General features: G+C 38.6%; 1 protein-coding gene across 3 annotated transcripts in view; it reads right to left on the bottom strand.

Moving 5' to 3' along the window:
• The window catches only part of GTDC1 (glycosyltransferase like domain containing 1), a 175,667-nt gene that overhangs the window by 82,814 nt on the left and 71,721 nt on the right, over positions 1–21,132 (bottom strand). For all 3 annotated transcript variants that reach the window (XM_018078917.2, XM_018078918.2, XM_018078919.2), the window contains 2 exons: positions 7,967–8,134; positions 4,413–4,586 (listed from right to left, as the gene is read on the bottom strand). In XM_018078917.2, coding sequence (XP_017934406.1) covers positions 4,413–4,586; positions 7,967–8,134 — 342 coding nt within the window. The remainder of the gene's footprint in view (positions 1–4,412; positions 4,587–7,966; positions 8,135–21,132) is intronic.

Raw genomic sequence — 21,132 nt, 5'->3', positions numbered from 1 at the left:
CAATTTCACTGGAAGGCTAATTAGCCAAAAACTGCTCTTCTAAGGTGAACTGCTTCCCAGATGCAAGATAGTTCACTACAGCTCGTGTGAGCATCTCTCTGTGCAACGTAGACATGTCCCCAGTGCCCACCTATAGCTCTGGGCTCTTATGGATTCCAGTCTCTCCTTGCTTATTGACATCTGCATTTTTCCAGCAGAGCTAAGCTAAGTTCAGTCCTGCAAACCTGGCCCAAGTGATGCAATTTTTTTAATTTTCTCAAAACAAGCTCTCCCACATGTGACAGTCACGTTTCTGTACAAGAAATACTGTCAACATCTTTTAAAAACTTCTGCTTTAGTCAGGAACTCCCTTGACTGGCCCTAGAATACTCTCTAATCTGGAAAATTCTGCCTCTCTCACATTATAACTAAAAGAACATAAACCCAAATTGTTTAAAATGTCCTGTTAACTGTACTAAGTTATAAAAAGTAAATGAAGAAGCAAGTCTGAAATCTATAATGCTACTTCAAAATGTGTAATGCAGATAGTACAAGATGCCCACCAACAAGTTTCACTTAAAAAAGTGCTATTTTTATTTTCTGCTGTAATCCTCATTCTCTCATGTTTCTTTGATATTATTCCACCTTAGTCCAATGTGAATTTTGAGCTCTTAGGAACATTACCTCATTCTTGCTTATAAAAACATCTTCCTTTTCTACCACAACTTGATGATAATAATAAAGATGTACTACAATCAGAGGAACGGTAATAATAACCAAAATCTAAATTACAATTTTCACTGGAATGAATTCCAAAGAGCACATAATTTGACCCCACTTTGCTGACTGCCACAGACAATATGGGTACAGATGGGATGAGAGAATTCATATAACATCATAAAATGGTTTAGGCTGCAAGGGACCTTAAAGATCATCCAGTTCCAGCTCCCTGCCATAGACCTTTCACTAGACCAGGATAGTGGATATCCAAATATCAACAAAGATCTTGCAGAAGTATTCCAGAGGGCTCTGCTGGCACATGGAGAAGTGAGTATCAAAGATAACATCAGTCAAAAGGGAATTGTCTTACTAGAGCATCATTTTCCAGTTCAAAAGTGGAAACAGATTATATCAAAATAGACTCTATTGATTGTACAATAAAAAAGAATAGGATTTTATTTATGTTACAATTGAAAATATACTAAAATTAAGTCAATGTCAACATAAGTGTGAATTATGATGTATATAACTCACTGTGCTATAAAACCCCAGTCTGATACACAGCACATATGGCACAGAAGATCAGCCACTGATCTCCATCCCTTGCAACACCAATGCACTGTGGAGGGACAGCCTTAACTTGGAGGGGTCTTTTGTCTCCGAGCTTAAAAACACCTTAATATTTATTTCTACATAATATACTTCACCAGAAGGTACAAAGAGCAGAATTTGAATCAGAAATTATATCGGGTGAGTATATACAGAGTAATCGTGGCACCATGGGATGCATTATGGAAGCTGGTTGTTGTCAGAACCAGAAAACAGGAGGATTAAATCAGTAAATATCTTATTCTGCTAAATCCTGAAATCCTTTCATCTCTTCTCATTGTCAGATAAGGACCACAGTCTGGTGGTTTGCTCTGAGAAACACCAACACGTGCTCTTATGACAAGTATTTATTGAAAAGAAGATTCTTTATAAAAAAGCATCAATAACTTCCTCTCAGAAATAGAAAAGCAGTGGTTAGATGCCCATCTGAAATATTTAAATACACATTACACACGTATAGTGGTACTTCTAAGGGTATTCACAAGTGTTTCCTATGGTATCCATCATTATACCTCCCCTCTTGAGTGATCACTGACTATGCTGCTTGTGCTGTTTGTGTGCCCATCACCTACAGTAATTATATTAAAAGGTAGATATTTTACAGGATTAGCTCCTGTGACATGATCCTTTATTACACTGGCTTTGATCAAGGCTCAGATATATTTTATTTTGCCCTACAACTGCAATATTAATCTAAAATAATCTAAAAAAGCTCACATCGCATGCGTGAGGGTGATTTCTTAGATCACCTCTCCCTCCCAAATCCAAATGTAGATTATGTTTCAGACACAAATGCACCCTGAGACATTCACACGCAAAATAAAAGAGGTCAAAATAAAAAAATAAAAAAACTCCACCCTGGTTATTTTGCCTTCAGAATTTTTAAATATTTTCCCAACATCTCAGCAAAATTATGCATTTTAAAAAGACTGCAGGCACTGAAATGATTGTCAGTCATGCAAATAATCACTTACTTACACTGTATGAGTTTGGTTTGGATAAAGCAAATTACCATTTGAAAATAACTTGAAAAACACTCTGGGCTAAGAGCTAGCTTTATAAATTTTAGCTTGGCCACAATTTTTCTTAACCTTTTTTTCCTCAATCTCCATTCAGTCACCATATTAATACAATCTAAATTAAAAAAACAGCATTGAATTGCCACAGGTGCATTCAACTTTATGTAAAACATGTAAAGAAATAGTAAATAGTGGCTGCAGCTGAAGGTCAAAACCTAAAGAACTTCAAAGTTAAGCAGAAGCAGCCCTTTCTTCTCCTTTTTTTTACCCGGGGATGATACTGGGCTTTGTCTAAACACCTCAGATCTTACATCCAGAATTAGCTGTTGAATAAAATATACATTAGAAATAATAGGGCTGTCATTAATCTATATTTCTAATTACTCTGCTGTGAAAGTTTTACAGTCATGCAGTTGTTTATGAGCACCTTAATTTTGTCCATCCTGTTGAAAAAAGGTTTTTGATGTAAGTCCAGCAACCACAGTAAAAGCAGGAAAGGTGCCCTGCTTTGTGAGATGGGATTTAATTCAAGAGCAGGACACTAGAAAAGCTCACAGGAAGATGTGAGATCTTCCCACTGTAGCAGTTTGGGTAGCAGGCTAATGATTTTACCCACCTAATCACCTCCTGCTTTGGACAAACGATCGCTGTGTGTATGACTTCAGCCTAATTTGTCAGATCTCGTCTGACCCCATCTGCCAGGGTTGACAAGTCCAAAAGAGCTGATTTAATATATGAGACAGGGTTATCATAACTTCATCTCCGAAACCAGGCTTGGGCCACATGACTTCCTAAGGTATGCCAAAACCACGAGACCCTCTGAAATTGGCTCGATATCAAATATGCTGAGCACCCACAGCATTCCCTTGCGCCTGAAAAACCTGGTCTCTGAGAAGGAATAGAGATCCTCAAAGATACACAGGTACTGTTCTTCGCTGCCAGCCGAGTCCCAAAGGAACACTGGAAGATTTTAACCCACTTCTCAAAAGTAGAGGTTTAAAGATTTAACTTTAGACGTTGATGCCTAAATGATTTGCATCAGTGTTTTAGAATACAAAGTTTTCCAAGATACTGAAACTCAAGCCTTGCAGTGTGAACCTCAGCGAGTGCACGACCTCGGCTCCTGCACTAAAAATTTCTCTACCTCAAACTACCACAGATGTATATTTAGCCTTTGAAATAACTGTAAGTACAGGCTGGTCAGGGACAAAGATCTCAAGTGTGGCCAGAACTTACTATCAGATCAAAAGCCGAGCTCTTGCAAAGTCATTACAGTGCTTTCCATCTTTATTTCAGTAAAAAAAATGTACCCAGCTTGGTGTTGGTTGTAAGAGTATAATCAAATTGCAGAATCATACTCTATTTAGTGCTGGTCCCATTGAAGCAAAGTTCCTGTTCGGTGGGAGGAGAGTCCCTTATAAGAGGAAAAACAATTGTGCCAGGTTTAATCAAAAGTGAAAGGGATCCAGAGAATGTTCCCTTTGAGCCACATAACCCACCGCTAATTTCAAGACGGGCTCTGAAACGAGGGTAATAAAAAACGTCCTTCAGAGTAACCAAGGAGGAGTGAAGAGCAACTCCGGCTGCAGCTAATGCCAACATCTGCAAGTCTGCTCCCTGCCACAGGAATGCTTTCTGCCTACCTGGAAAGCCATAAAAGAGGTAGGGGAGGGAGGAGGGAATAAAATCCCACCGCAACACCACCGAGGGAAATATCACTCCGTGGCTACAGGCTTATCATTTTTACTGTTCTCCAGCATTTCTCTCTCCTCCTTGACCTCCCCTGCACAAATATATACAGAGCCGAGGAGCAGGAACTCCTTAAAGACTAAAACAAGTGGGAAATCACTAAAACAAGTGGGAAATCACTCATCCTGAACGATGCAAGTTTGCACGACAGGCACCGAGGACAGGCTTGGCTGCCTGAATAGCCCCTGATTATTGAAATACATTTATCAATTAGGGGGTTTTGCATATTATCAAACTCTTTCATTAACGATGCTTTAGCTGATTAGTCAGAACGTCACCATAAATACAGAGTTTTGACAGGCTGGAGGCAATTTATGACGTGGAAAATGTACTGACCTGCTCACATCAGGAAACCTGACTGGAAAATAAAGAACTTGGCACTTCGGTCTGATTATTTTTTCCAAATCCTTAGGTCTGTGGTCAGGAATCAGCTTCATAAATTTTCCAATGGACGTAAGAAATGATTCCATATTAAAAGCAGAGTTGAACACCACAACATCAGCAACCAAACTGTAAAAAGTGGTGAAGATTAATGAACATACTGCTGCCACAAAAGGAACGGAATTATTTTACATGCAGTGAAAATAGAATATATTTTCTTATAAACAAGCAAAAGGTGCAAATGAATACTAATCAAAATCAGCCTTTGCATGTGAATTAGGGGTAGTACATGTACCTTAACCAGAAATATCTTGATTTCTGTCTATTTAGCCTTTAAAAAAAAGTTTAACCTTTTTTAACTAATAATAAATTACTATTTTTAATGTAAAGGAGAACATCTTATTCTTGCTGTGGATTTTTAGTCACAAAATGGGAAGAACAGTATTACTGTCATACTTCTTAAAAGCATTATAAACAGGTAAGACTCGTTGTAACCTGACTTTTGGAGAATTAAACTCGGAAGAAAAGGAAAATTCCTTAGAAATATTCCTGTGTAATGAAGGACAACTTACATTTGGTTACCCTACCTTCAACTGCCCATGTGTGTCAGGTAGTAGGATACTAGAGAAATGGGAGTGTTATTTTAACCTCTGTGGATATAATCCTGATTAAAAGGATATTAATTATATATATATATATATATAATATATATAATATATATAATATATATATATATAATATATATATATATGTAAAAAATAAAAAATATATAGCATACAGTACCAAAAAAAAGTTTTAAAAAACTTTACATTAATATGCTCAATTTGACATATTAATGTAATGTTTTGTTTTTACTGCTGTGCTTTAAAATCGACCACATCAATCATTTTAAGATGTAATTTAATGACAACATAGGGCTTATTTCTCCACTTAGAGTCAGTCGGGAGAAAACAAGAAGCTACCAAAAACCTAAAATATCTGGAAATTTATCCTGGCAGTGCTGCCAGAATCTGAGCTACACCAACATACAGGCAACACTAACAGAGGTAAGAAATGCTTTATGGCCAGTTGGTTTTCTCAATATGTTATATATTGTAATACAGACCCATGGGTCATAAGATACATGGAGGACATGTGTTCATAAGTCACCAGGGTGGTGAAAAGTATATTTGAGGTGAGAGGCTGTCATTCATCCTCACTGCATCTCTCTGCTGCCTGGTCAAGAAAGAGAACTGACACTGCTCACCAAAACAGCAGGAGTCAGCAGGAAAAGCAAAAAAACCCCAACATTAGAGAGAGAAATAATCCTTTTCAAGCAGGCTGTGGGAGCTGAAAGGCTTTCTGGCATCCCATCCTCTTCCCCACCTACGGTTTTTAACCCCTTAGTGCCTCAGTTTGGCAAAAAAGTCATCTTTTCTGCACTGATTTACAGATGACATGAGGCAGTGCAGGAGCCCTGCACGTTTCTTTGCTGCTCTCTGACACGTAGCAAAGGCTCCAACATCATCATCTCAGCTTCTCTTGTGCATGAAGTCTCATCTGCCCTAACTTTTTCCTGCAGGTTCTGCAAATCGGTGGCAAATTAGAAAGATTACCTCTTTAAAAACATCAGGGACAAAATAAAGAATTCTCCTTCTTAGTGTTCCAAAGCTTGGTGATATTAATGATCACCAACCTGAAGATTCAAAGTCCTGTAATTTTAATTGTCTCCGAAACCTCTGCACAATACTGGAAAGATACATTTTTGCTTTCTACCACGTATGGAAGATGGGAAGATGGCATCTCTTTGCAGATGTGGAGTAAGGAAGAGCACAGAGGAGATGGCTTCTATCTTCTCTTAAATTGGGGTTTCTGTAGCAACAAAAATGGGAGGTGAATATTATATAATTTCATGGAGAAGCTATTGGAGGCTGCAGGAGATACAATGGAGAATCTATTGCCCCATCCCTGGAAGTTGTTCAAGTCCAGGTTGAAAAGGGCTTGGAGAAACCTGGTCTAGTGGAAGGTGTCCCTGCCCAAAATGGGGGCTTGGAACGAGATGAGCCTGAGGGTTCTTTCCAACCCAAACCATTCCATGATTCTACGAGCTGCAAAAGTCATCTTTTTTTTTTTTTTTTAATAAGAGAAGATACTTAAAACTGCATATTTTGAAGATGTTTGTCAGTTTACAACACATGCATGAAAAATAACTGTCATAATAAAGCAAAACATATATACAAAAAAAATATTCCTTGCCTGGTGCTGAAAAACACTTCTTTTTGTTAGAACATCTGAAAATGGCTGCTACTGTTTTCAAAAGATCTTTCACTCCACTTTCTTACTTTACAGCTCAGTAAGTGAAACATGTTGCAAATGCTGTGGCAGAAGCAGCTGCAGAATGGCCAGAGCATACACAGATCATTATTTGAGAAATTTCAACATCAACTGGTTTAGATTATAAAGATGCAAAAGCTTAACTTTAACTTAAAATGCTCAATCCCCATTCTTAATAATTCTCCTACCAACAGAGAGGTGAGACAGACCACGGAAATGAATTTATTTCAGTTTAAAACAAGTGAGTTTTGCTGTTTCACTTAGGTCTGTGCAGTGCCTAACCACAAAGCTTTTCAGTGGTGCTGTTATTAACTTCTTTCATTAACTCAGATTCGAGAAATACATTTGTTTTTAGCAACAATAAAGGACCGCAGCCTTTAAAACGTCTGGGTATTTTAGCACTGCACAATTTCTGAATACTAGATGAAAGAAATATAAGGATTTATCTGGTATGTTTACTGCCCTCTCTTCACATGAAAAGTGCCGCAGTACGTTTTAATTTCTGTTTATTTCCCTAAAACCCTCTCTGTAATTTCAGCTGGATGCAGTAAAAGCTATGGCCAAGCAAAGAGCTGAGTAGCTGCAGTTTTGTGAAGCATTTGTGAAACAAAGCATCACTTACAGCCAAGGCACAGGTTAAAATCCTCACCAGCAATGGGCACACCATGGCAGCATCGGTGAACTTTATGCAACAAACTGAGATGACTTTTTAGAGCACATTGTTTCTGTCACAGCATTTTTAGCAACCTCTCCTCAGGACTCTGCTGGTACCTCAGTTTGCTACAGGGTCATTGCTTACAGAATCATAGAATGGCCTGGGTGGGAAGGGACCTTAAAGCTCATCTTCCAAACCCCTGCCATGGGCAGGGACACCTTCCACTAGCCCAGGTTGCTCCAAGCCCTGTCCAACCTGGCCTTGGACACTTCCAGGGATGGGGCACCACAGCCTCTCTGGGCAATCTGTGCCAGGGCCTCACCATCCTCACAGGGAAAAACTTCTTCCTAATATCTAATTTAAACTTACTCGCTTTCAGTTTGAGGCCAATCCCCCTTGTCCTGACACTCCATGCTTTTGTAAAATATTAATACAGAATAATTAATTAAAAAAAATTACACAGAGAAGGACTCCTCAGGGTTATGATGCTTTAGACAGAAGGACACCTTAAATAACACAGAGTAGCACAAGCAACACCTACCATGAAAGAATCTGGTTGTATCCATACTGAAAATCCCTTTCCTGGCATTTCTGGACAGGATATGCCAATTGGTTCTCATGGAAGTAGAGGACCTTTTTCAATTTGCCAAGGTCAGGGCGGAGGGCAGTGAGTTCAGCCAGGTTAAGCACCGAGCTTGCAAAGAGGATCCTGGAAAACAAGGAGAGCAGTGTTTCCTGTCGGTGAGTGTGCTCACAGGGGTCACCCCTTCCCCTTCCCTCCTCTCCCCCCCTCCACCAAGAAAAACATAACCCCTATAGGGACACATCAATAGCTAAGCCTTAATACCATGTAGCAGCATTCGAAGTTTTGATCTCTTAAAAAGCAGCTGCTAAGAACCCAACTAGAAAAGCACCGAATCTCATTGGTCTTCCCAGCTCGGTTACAGAGAGATGCAAAATAAAAAAAAAAAGCTGGATGGATTTTATTGAAAAAGGCAAGAAAAGCTGTATCTGAAGGACAAATGGAACAAAGATAAGGCTGACTAGGGAATACTTTGCTTGCCAGTTTCATTACACTTTACTTCTTTATGCAACCAACTACTGAAATTCAATATATGAGTAGGAATGGCACATGTTCATGTTATGACATAAACCCTTTTGATTTATGCAGTGCACTTATCTAGTATGGTCTGCTTTTCTTCCCCCCCCCTCACCCTTTCTCTGTTTTACTTTCACATTTTTATTAGGTATCCTCTGTAATGAAATGTTGTTCCTACCCTTGCGCCCCAGTCCTGCCGCAGCACTCCTGCTATTCCACAGTGCACACCACTGCACGCATCCTTCAATTAGAGAAAGCAGGCACAAACAGCACTAACAAGCTGCTACCTTAGCCTTGTATAACTTCCCAGGCCATCAGAAAACGAATGTATTTAAATGTGTAATACGAAATCGCGACCCTACTGTAACCAGTGGTGGATTTCCCTGTATTTCACCAGAAGTATGGGAGCATCTCCGGGCCCCTGGCTCGCACTGCTTCCAAGCAAGCTGAATCTTGAACCTTCAGAGAGCTGCAGAGCCTCAGACATTTGTGTTCTGTGTTTCTTATCACAAGGGATTAAAAAAAAAAAATTGAGATCCGGTATTTATTGCACACAGAACATGAAGCTTTAATAAACTACTTTCCAACACAGCCTGTTTCTGAATTGGTTTTTTTTGCTATGCGCCATTTTAGTGATTCAGATTAAGAACTGATTTATGAAATGTTTTATTATTTTAAAATATTTCCAGTTTTTTCTATTTTTTCCCCTATTTTTATTCCCATTCTTCCTCTTTTAACACAAATTTTGTGTTCAAGGTTACTGCCAAACCCACATCACTAATGTCATAAACTTCTGATTCTGGCTGTCAACCTCAAAACTCATGAACTTCCCCAAACGCTCATATATACCATAGTATATCGTAGATATCACATAATATCATATCCTATGCTAACTTACGCCCTTCTTAGATAATCTGTATCTGCAGAACAAGCAGTTCCTAGAGAACAGATCCTGTATCCATCTTCATCAACCTGAGTCAATGCTGATCTGAAAGGCTTACAAAAGTAAGAGATGAATGTTATTGCCTTGTTCATCAAATACTTGATGGTTCTAGAGGGCCTGTCAAACAGAATGACAATTAAGATATGAGCACAGGTTGATTACAAGCCATACTAGTAGGAAAAAATAGTTTTACGTAAGTCATTACTTATTTGTCACCATGAGTAATGACCTGTGGACCTTGTAATGACCTGGGTGCCAGGCTCAAAGCAGAGGCAGGAAAGCTTCCTGGGGGCAAAGCAATATCCCTGCTCGAACACTGCTGTGAGTTTAGCACTGGAGCGACAAAGAAAAATGTAAACTGGAGAAAACGTACCCCAAAAATCACAAAAATGAGATGAAATGGTTGCTTGGAAAAAATCAGGCTATTGACGGGACAAGAGAAAATGGTTTCCCACTGAAAAAGGGTGGGTTTACATTAGATATAGGAAAGAATTCTTGGCTGGGAGGGTGGTGAGGCCCTGGCACAGGTTGCCCAGAGAAGCTGTGGCTGCCCCATCCGTGGAAGTGTCCAAGGCCAGGTTGGACGGGGCTTGGAGCAACCTGGGATAGTGGAAGGTGACCCTGCCCATGGCAGGGGGTGGAACGAGATGAGCTTTAAGGTGCCTTCCAATCCTTTCCTGTGACGAGTTAGGAAGAAAACTGATGCAGGATAGCATCAATGAACTTGGCTGAGTTTGAAGGAAGAGAGGGGAAAAAAGAGATGGCACATTGGGACTGAAAACATGGGAAACAGCACAGAGCAAGGGTGGAAGTAGAAGCAGTGGAGGTGCCAAGGCTGACATGCTGACTGGAGAGAAAAGGGCAATGGGGAGACAAGGAGAGAAGAGATCCAATTTAAGCTTAGAGAAAACCATGTAGCTCTGAAACATCTGAACTTGCTCAGATTGACAATGGGATAATTAGGAGAAGAATATGAAAAAAAGATGGTTATAGCCACAGGAAAGGAAAATAGTGTTTGCAGTACTGGCTTAGGCAAACTGGAGGAATTCAATAGCATCATTAGAGTGTGCTGTAGGCTGGCTATGGCAAGAAGGACTGAAAACTTGGAAAGCTTGCAAGAAGTAGACCTAAATTTTCTTCACTGTAAATAGAAAGTGATAAGACTCAACTAACAAGCAGATCACTTATCACTGCCCAGCTCAGCACAATAAACTGGTGTCAAGAGAAAACTGTTGCAATGACAAGCAGATTCAGATTTAGAGCCTGAAATGACACTGCTTACGTTTCTTACAGCAAGAAAGAAAAATAAAAATAAACCCATTTATTAGAAAACACCCTCCTTGACTCGCGTGCGCTACTTCACAGCGCTTCCAGAATTTATCCCAAGTACGAGACACTCTTACACTTGCTTCTTTACTGGCATAAAAGCTGTTAACTACCAGCACTAACCAATTTCCCCGGGTTTATAAGCTTAAATAGCACCTGACAGCACGAGCCCCCGTGAACATGCCCACAGAGCAGCCGCGTACGTGGCTAATGGACTCACGCAGGGCACTGGAGGATATGCTGGAGTGTATTTCCATTTAACACCTATTACAAGGGGAAGAAAGGAAAGTTTATTATAATGGAACGTGCGACATAAATATATGTCAGTTGTCATTCCGTGTGACATCAACTTTCATTTTACCTCGGGTTATTATTTAAGTAATAAATCCTAACAAGGTGAGCTTTATCATCCCACGGAGTGTATCCGGGAGGTAGAGACACAAGGTGATGGCAAGAACGCTCGAAACATGATAATTCCTGACAGCTGCTGCTTGAGCACAAGTTAAATTGAACAGTTTATCTCAGCATAAAGATGTTATAAGGTTTTATGTTTAATTTAAAAAAATTAACATAAAACCCAGAGAAAGCAGAGTTAGGCAATCTTTCACAAACATGACATACTACAATCACTGTATAAGCTGGATTAGTACTTATTACCATGCTACTAGAGAATTAAGCTGTTTTTAGACCACCAAAGAGCTTTAAATTGCAACTTTTGTCTCTGTAAGAGAAACCTATATTTAAAACGTCTGCTAAATTCAAATTAACAGCTACATCATTAACTTACCATCTCACAAAACCCCCTACAATTCAACTGCTATTATGGTATCCTTATCGAGACCTATCAACACTACAGCATTTAATACATACAGTACTCTTCAATAAATACAGCGTGTGAATCCTCACTAAACCTGTGCTGAAGGTCACATTCCTAACACACTGCCTTAGCCCTCCTCTCCAAAATATCCCTGAGTACTCTGGTGTGGGACAAATGACCTTCTCCCACAGAGCAGTAGCCCCACTGCCTTGGAAACTGGCCAAATTTCAGGGCCACCATCACACAAGCTGCAGTCTAACACTAAGCTTGTGCATCATCTGAATCAGTTCACAGTCCTTCTGAGTAACTGCTTGTGTGAAATCAGTTAAGTATGTGCTTAACTAATTCAAATATTCCTGGGAAGGAAGCTGAGCATTCCTGTAGGTTTAGAGCTGTGGCATGTCCAGAGAATGCTCTGCTCTTTGCTATTGTCTTCCCCATTATTTCACTCCAAAGGACTGAAAATCAGTAAAATATAAAAGCCTTTACTTTTTTTTTTTAATTACCAGCAGACAAAATGACTAATACAGGTTTCCACTTATATCAAACAAATTATAATAGTGAAGGTGCTAAAGCATTTTTATTTGGTTTTATAAATCTTCTTTGTGTCACACAGCCGTGATTTACTCTTTTATGGCATTGCCCTAAATCTTTCAATTAAATTCCCATGCAACTTAACTAAAAACACATTTTGCCTTCCCCTTGGGAGACCACACAGGGCATATTTATGTATCTATGGATATGGAGGCTGAACTCCACCAGGCTTATGGCACAAAGCACATTTAAAACAGCACCTGAGTTGTACTGGAATGTTCCCCCTGTCTGGCAAAAGCTCTGCCAGCACGAAGGACAGATGGACATGGGCACCTCAAGGCAGCACAGGTAAAAAAGAAGAACTGCTGCAGGATACGATCCCACAGTGGCAGTAGGGACCCTGCTTCTCTACAAATGAAACACTAAATCATAATTCTCTGCTGCAAAACAACTACAGCCACAGTAAAATGAGTTCATGATTGAAGACCTGGCAGTCCAGAAAAGAGGTACGAGCACTCTTGGTCTGCCAGGTGCAGTATTACAATAAAACAGACTTAAGATTTGGGTAGGAGTACAAATATGAGCCTCTTAGGGGAAATGGGTACTAAAAAACCACTGTTCAATAGATGGCACTGACTGAACCAGTCAGATGCTGGCACAGGTTGCCCAGAGAAGCTGTGGTGCCCCATCCCTGGAAGTGTTCAAGGCCAGGTTGGAGCAACCTGGGCTAGTGGAAGGTGTCCCTGCCCATGGCAGGTGTTGGAACAAGATGAGCTTGAGGGTCTCTTCCAACACAAAGCATTCTGTGATTTTATTTCTGAATTGCATTAGAGTTTACCCAAACCATTCTGCTCTGTGCTGCCTCCTTAAAGGTCAAGGCAAAGCCAAGAGGTTTGACCCTGAACAAAACCACCTCAAGAAACAGAGGCTTCAAAGGTGATGGAGGCTTCAAGCTCCTCAAGATCAAACCTCTAGTTTCCTTGATTTCAACCCAGCAATTAAACAAGTCCATGGATTTGGCTTCAAGTTATCTTTCAAATGTAAACTGTATATCAAATATCACTTTTTGTGCCTGGAATGTTAAACAGAACAGTTATTTTTGTTTATTATTACACACAATTTTACACGATCAACTTGCAGAAGTTGCATTTTTATCACTAGCCCAAGAATACACAAATTACAGTCCCGTATAAAATGCTTTTCCCTTTCCCATTACACAATAGATGACACTGAATTTCTGAACAACAAATACTAATAAGTGATAATATATGACAGTATACAGTATAATAAATAATAAATTAACAATAATTTTTTGACATGGAATATACAAATGTCAGAAAATGCTTATAGATATTATACCTCATAAATTAAGGTTTTGTAGATAGAGCATAATTTGAAATGTTTACAGAAATAATTAAGTCTTACTATTTTAATGTTCTTTATTTTTCAGAACAAATCACAAGGGTTGTCATGCCTTTCATCTTAATTAGGCCATGTGTTTGTCTTATTTATTTCTATGTACTTTCATAAACGTTTACAAATATTAATTGTAAAGAAAAATATTTTTTCCTCTTGCTGTAATTGCTATATGTACATATAGTACACAGTGATAAATATTCAGTTCAATAGGTTTGGATTTGGGGGTTGCCTTGTATGCTGAAATACAGTAGGAATGAAGAGCTTGGTTTGACTTCATACTGCCATTTCTTTTTCTGTATATCTTTTTATTTAAAAATTCACCATTTAAAATACTCAAGAAGTTACATAAATGCATTTTTTCATTCATTAATTATTTGGGTTCTCTCTCAATTCCTTCCCATCCCTCTGATTCTTTATTTCAACCAGCTATTAGAGGATTTACATACAATCAAATCTCAGAATCCAATTTTAGGGCCAGATCCCCATATGACACAACTGGTTAAGAATCAGCCTTCAACATTTACCACTATTTTCAATGGTTTTTAACTCTAAAAGATATAGAAAACTATGTGAAAACAGTTAATCAAAACTATTTTGCTATTCAACATCACAAAGGAAGTTTGAAAGAGACTCTCACAGAGTAGACTTTTGAGGGGGAGTGTATTTTGTCTGGATTGCTTTGCTTTTTAAGCAATGACACTGAAGCTTCTTGAATTTTATTAAGTGTGTGGCACTATTTTTTTCCCTGAATTGTAATTAAATTTGGCTTCAATTAATTACTGACAGATGCACATTTTTACTTTAGTGGCCAGATTGTTCACCATGGGCTACATCAGCCTCTCTGTTCCCACGAAGGGAGAGGTCAGGACCAAGCAGTTATAGCTGTGGTGATGGGGGGGAGAAGAAAGCCATGAATCCACATCATCTTCCTCACTCGAATTTTGTCAGCAACAAATAATGAAGCAAAGGAATTTTATTAGAGCAGAGCATAAGCAAATCAGAATAATTTTCACCCACTAGAGAAAAGTAGCCGTTGCTGGATGGTTTCTATAAGATGGTCAGACTCACTCTGCTCAAATAGATGGAGCAAGGAAAAAGTAGGAAGCGAGAAAAACAAAGGATATAGTGACTGAGGGTAACAAATTCACCAAAGGTAAATATACAGGATATAGTGACGTATGGTGAAAAGACTTTTTAAAAAGAAAAATGCATGTAAAACTGATGTTCTACTCAATTAGGCAACATTTAAACAGTGTTCTTTATTGTTTAAAGGCTGCAAATCCATTTCACCGGGTATTTTATCTGTCCAACTCTGGAGAGGAGCCAAACATGTCAAATGACTGGCATGAACAATGCAATATGGTCAAGATGTTGTAGCAACATGGAGAAGTCCTAAGGCTACACATAAGACTACTATTCAATAGCAAATCTGAACTACAAATTTTGAGGATCGTTACTTCACGTCACCTGGTGTCAGCTCGGATCCAGGATGACACAGAAGAAACAGTCCACCTCATGGATATATGGATTTCACTGCAAGTGAGACTGGTTTATCCCACTGAAAGGGAATCAAACTCAGTGCAGCACAGACCTACCAAGATACTGGGAGTTTCCCTTACAAATGTTTGTACCAAGAGATGCTCAAATGAAATAACCAATGGCTGATTTTCCACTATTTTAATAAATTCTGGCAAACTGAAAACTCAAATCTTCCCCAATGCTCAGGTTTACACATTTTGTATCTCAAAACAACAGAACACCCACTCACTCTGCACAATTGCAGAGAAGATCATGGAATCACAGGATGTTTTGAGTTGGAAGGGACCTTAAATATCATCCAGTTCCAATCCTCTCCTGGGGGAAAGATTTACAGACTGTTTAGTGTTAAATTTCAAGTGCCCCAAAAACCCTGTTCTCCAAAGTATTTCAGATTGCTTTTTATGTTGCTTTATGCACCTTCATATCTAAACACTTTTTTTTTTAGAAATTTGAAGACTGTCACTAAAAGGGACTTAGTTTTCTTAGCAAACAGCTTTCACATTTTTCTAATATCCCACAGCTCTGATTTCATCTCACACGATCCATGAGCAGCAAGTCTTTTAAAAAATATTTTTATGGAAGGTCTCAGCTAATTTTCCCCAAAAACTCCCACTCCAGAGCATCAATCCAAAGCATAACTACTGCCTAAGAATGGGGACCTCAGGAAAAGCAGGATTCTTCCCAGAAAACTAATACAGTCCTCGAAAAAGCTCAGACTGTCATAAAACCTGAGCAGCTGGCAACTCTGTCACCATGAAGTATCCATATGGAAGACCGAGATGTGTCAAACTACCCAAAACGAGTTTGGATAGTGCAGAAGATGGAATAAATAATTCAGTATCTTCAACACTTTCAACAGCAGGTAGTAGATATGCTACCTGCTCCTACAACGTGCCAAAATGTAACATGTGAGTGAGAGCGAGCGAGAGAATGTGAGTATCTCCAACCTGTTTTCATGAGGATATTTTGCTCGAGGAACTTCTCTTTTTAGAGGCATATGATCCGTATCAGATGTTTGTCAGGAGCAGGCAGCACCACAGAACATTAGGAATAACTTAGTGATTTTAATATATATTCACAAAGTGAATTCACAAAGTCCTTCATATACACATACTAAAAAAAAAAAAAAAAAGTATTTTAATCAAATATTACAAGAAATATGAAATGAAATTATGTATTTCTCCCAAATGCCCTTCACACTTCTCTAATATTTGTTGCTGCAGCATAGTGGCAACTTTCCTGTCTTAATATAAGCCGAGCAAACTATTCCATGTGCTCAGTGAACTGGTAATCAGATCCACAGTTTAAATATTTCTGCTCTGTGTTCATGACATAGTTCAACTATAAAACTACATTGTGCAGTGTCAGTCTTCTGCCACTTCTTCCCATAAGAAACAGTCACACACTGGTGCATAAACATTCATCATTTATACTTAGAGAAGATAAAGTGACACTTCTGTTCCCTAAGAAATTAAAATGAGGTAATTTAATGCTTAAGGGTCTCCAGACCCGTATTTGGAGGAGCAAACCCCTACCTACACAGATTTATCCACCAGCACTTCATCAAAAACACAGGGACAGCAGCAGGTAGACTGATATTTAAAAGCACATCAATACAGAAAATGTCAGGTTTTGTGTCTTACACACTATTTTCAGCCCCTGCACTTTCTGATAAGAACATTTCTTAACTGAGCAAAGCCCACACTCGCTACCAGATTTGAATGATTCCACCGAAATGGCTGAGCGACCGACTGAAGTGAGATTTCAAAGAAGTGAGACAAACACTCTCCTAAACTCAAAAGCTGCCAAACATATTTCATCAGACTTTCAAAAGATAATTGTTTTGTCTGTTCTGAATTAAGCTTTAAGTGCTTTAAGAAAGGTTTCTCTACAAACATGGCTAAAGATCACAAAGGGGAGCATTTGGAATGAATGGAACCCTTCAGTCATGTATTTATTTAATATCACTTGCATCATGCCTGGCATATACCATAAGCTGGTTTATTTCCATTTCCATAACATGATTTTAAGGGTAATCTGCACTGATGTCCCACCATTTTATTTCACATGTTATCATAACTGGGCTTTATTTATAACACAACCAGGGAAAGAGAAGGAATAAAAGGGTCTCAGCTGTGCATCTTGGAACTCCTGACATGGGATATAAGGGATCAACCAGTTCTGGAAGACAAAAAAAAAAAAAAAAAGTCTTTTGCCCATTTTTCTTCTCCAGCTCCTGGTTGAGAGTTTTGCAGGGTTAAAAACTACAACAGGCATTTACAGTCATGTCTGGTCAACTTGTACAGTGTGGATGTGTTCCTTGAGTAAGTAACCTATAACTCCACACTGCAAAATGTTGAGATTTCCCCACATGGAAAATTCCAATAATAAAAATACTTCTAGGCTCCCATATACTTTGCAAATCATGTTTTTCCAACACATCTCATAATCATTTATTACTTCTGAATTCCTTTTATCATTAAATAAAGCATCCAGTGCTGAATGCCCACTATTCCCCAGGAACATGAAAGAGAAACACACGCCTCTGGGGTTGAAATCTTACGTAATCAAGTCAGAAGAACACACCAAATGCTTTTTAATCTTCAAGATTAAGAAACTGAGGCCAAGGCTTGCTTATCAAAGGCCACCAGGAGAACCAGGGCCACAGTGAGAACTCAGGAGCCTGAGCCAGAGTTGAAGATAAGTGAGTGTCACGATCTAGTGATTTAATCAACTCATATATGACCACGTCATGGTTTATGTATCTTATGGACCCTGCTCACCACATTACCTGACAGATGTCCCAAAATATTATCTTTGTGAGACCATACAGAATGATTCAGTATTTCCAGATATCATATTTTCAGTCACAGATAGATGTATATGCACTATGTTTTTGTGTGCATGTATATGCAGATACATGACATATATACATACTATATACACATATATTTTCTAGCAAAATCCACCATAAACCCACGAAGCATTCTGAATTGAACTGTGCAAACTGTGGCCAGGAAAACTGTTGACAACAGCCAGTTTCTTACTGAGAAAAGACCACTCTCCATCACAGAAAGCTAAAAATTTGTTCAAGATGGCTGGGCAATGAGTTTTCATATCTGCAAAACCTGAGCACAGCAAGGTAGTTTTGGTCAAGGTCTCCAAATTTCCAACGATGCCTTCGAGCTACACATAAAACCTTTCAAGAGCTCCTGAAAAGGAAACTTGACTCAAGCTGTTTGTCAAGACAACTGAAGATGTTCTTTGGAATGTATTTCCAAAAAGGTTCTGGAGCACTGGTAGCTGTGCAATCATATGGGATTAATTTTCTGTGTATATCTCTATATATTGCTGAAAGAAACAAATTAACTTGAAAATTCAAAGATCTTTATACAGCCCTGTGCTCTTAGGTACAAATATTTAAGTAATCTTTACTTCCTGTCAAACACTGAAATGGATATTAAATTATATTAAATTATTATAGATACAAGTAGTAAAGTTTCTTTGCTGCTTTCTCTGTTATCTTTTGCATCTTGGTATTTCTTACACTGAGTATAAAAGTTATTTTAATATTAACTGTGATTTAAATTCCTGCTTCTGTTAAAACACTAAGTCTGTGCAGGATGTATAAACACCTGCCCAGAAGCCTCATGAATTTTCCCTGTAAGGGATCACTCTAAAAACTGGTTCAGGAAAACAGTTTTTATTCACAATATTCCTCTCCTCAGTGATTTCAGGATGTCAACCCTTCATCCACCATTTTTTTTTTTTTTACTTTAAAATAAATGAATAAATAAACAAAACCCATAAAAGGAAGGAACTTGACCATTCCAGTCTCAACTAAAACCAAAATTCCCTGCTAAGCCCTATGACCACCACTAGTATGTGCTCAGTGTGGTGGGAGCTGCCCAACCTGCAGGAACACAGAAAGGGTGAAATTCTCCTCTTGACTTCATATATGAAATTAAAGACAGGAATACAGTTAATGTTTTAAAGAAAAGAAAAAAAAAACTGTGGGAAATGTCCCTCTCTCCTCTTCCAGGATCTGTGGATTGACTTGATGGGAAAGAAGCAATCTGGTAGATAAAAGATAACAAATTTAATATTTTCCTTCTTTCCTATGCCTGTGTAATAGTAGAAAGAACAAAACCAAGAAGCAAGGAACTACTGGGGAAAAAAAAAAAAAATCAAGCCAAAATTACATCCGTCAGGGTGATGGAGTGCAGTGTCCTGCCCAGTCCCACCGCAGGCCTCCTCAGGGCTACTGTTTCAAGTAAAAATTAAACAAGATGACACAGAAACAGTTCGAGATTGACATTTTCCAGCTTTGTGTCATGTTACATTATTTGAATGAATCTCAACTTTTAAAAACATCCAAAGAAAAGTGAGTGAGGGCTGCACAAAAAAGACGTGGAGGAAATAAGACTCCCACTAGAAACAAATCAGCCACCCATGGTGAGTTCTACCAAAGGTAAGAATATTCTTAAAAGGCATTGTTACCTATCCCATCCACTCTCTTTTTATTGCCACATTAACATGAAAAATGCACATTATTCTACCAGTATTTTTTCCCTGTGACTTCACTCAGGTCCATCTCACAAGGGTTGCTGGATGAAGCCCAGTGTTTCCACCACTGCACCCTCAACGTTCAGAGTCACACAACACAAGGACTCCACTTTATTGGAAGGATACAGCCTCAAAACTCCAGAAAAAAAGCTCCTCAGAAGTATAAAAATAATATGCAGGACTTTTTGCTCAGTTACCAAGAAATTTGAAGCAGCGAGCACTCAACCTCCCTCTTCTCAGCACTCAAAAGCACTTACAGAAAGCCTGTTCTTAACCCTGCCGCCCAGAAAAAATTCCCTTTTATCTTCCATTTATTTTCATTTTTACCTGAAAGGCAGAAAAGAGTTGGGCTTTCATGTACACCAAAGACAAACTGGACTTTTTTTGCAGCGTATTAGATTGCGGTCGACTTCCCCTTCGATCTGAATGGATGCATACCTGAATTTCCACCAAAAAAACCAACAATTTTGCCCTTCTGATTTAAGCCCGGCACGTATTTAACGTTAACGTTCATCTACCCATGTTCTCACTGTTTGAGAACTCGGCGCAGGTGTTATTAATAAAATAAATTTATTTTTAAAAAGGATGCTATTCTATAAGCTTTGAAGCTCACACATAGTCTAACTTAAGCCAGCTTGGGCTCATCTGGTCTTTAAATGACTCCTTTCATGTGGTCAGCCCACGAGCCATACGTACTGCTGCTCAATCACGCCACTGTACATCGTCAGCGCGAGGATGATTTGCATGATTTGCATTTCCTGTACGCTCCGGCTTCAATGAGCTCTAAAAGCACCACGTACAAAAGAAACCACCGCCAAGTAACGCAAAGATTTTTTAGTTAAACCAGATGAGAACTATTTTAAGTCAGGCTGCCAATACCGAAAAAAGCAAAAAAAAAAAATAAGAAAAAAAAAATTTTAAAAAAAAAAGAAAAAGGGGGGAGGTTGGGAAATGTCTCAGGGATATCCTGTTGAATAAGGATTTATTTGGAGGGAATCTGAACTTTAGATTCATAACCTTACTTTTAAAATATAAAAGTTGTATGAATTCCTTCAGCAAGAACTCTTTCCCCCCCTCAATATTTCTTAGCTTTTGGCATCATGTTGTATTATTTATTTATTTAATAGCACATAAAATGGATACTGATTATATTCAGCTTTATAAGGTAGGAAAACTAATCTAATCAAACTGAATTCACCGATTGCTGGTTAAAACTTCTCCCTATGAAGAAATCTTTTATTTTACCCCAAATGATCAATAAAAGCTGTTGGACAAACAGCTATGACAGAAACAGCATTACAGTGGGCTTCAATGAATAAGAACTAAAGTAAAAAAAAAAAAATGTACCAGAACCTCGTCGTCATGAAAAACAGAGACAGATGGGGAGCCAGACCTATATGATGCTACAAATAGATGAATATCTTGTAAAGATTTCAACAAATGTTATAAGACCCAGTCAAAATC

Source organism: Manacus vitellinus, unplaced genomic scaffold (assembly GCF_001715985.3).
Source record: "Manacus vitellinus isolate BGI_N305 unplaced genomic scaffold, ASM171598v3 scaffold_43_pilon, whole genome shotgun sequence".
Classification (NCBI taxonomy): domain Eukaryota; kingdom Metazoa; phylum Chordata; class Aves; order Passeriformes; family Pipridae; genus Manacus; species Manacus vitellinus.
The sequence above is the reverse complement of the archived record's forward strand: the minus strand, read 5'-3'. Positions and strand labels throughout refer to the sequence as shown.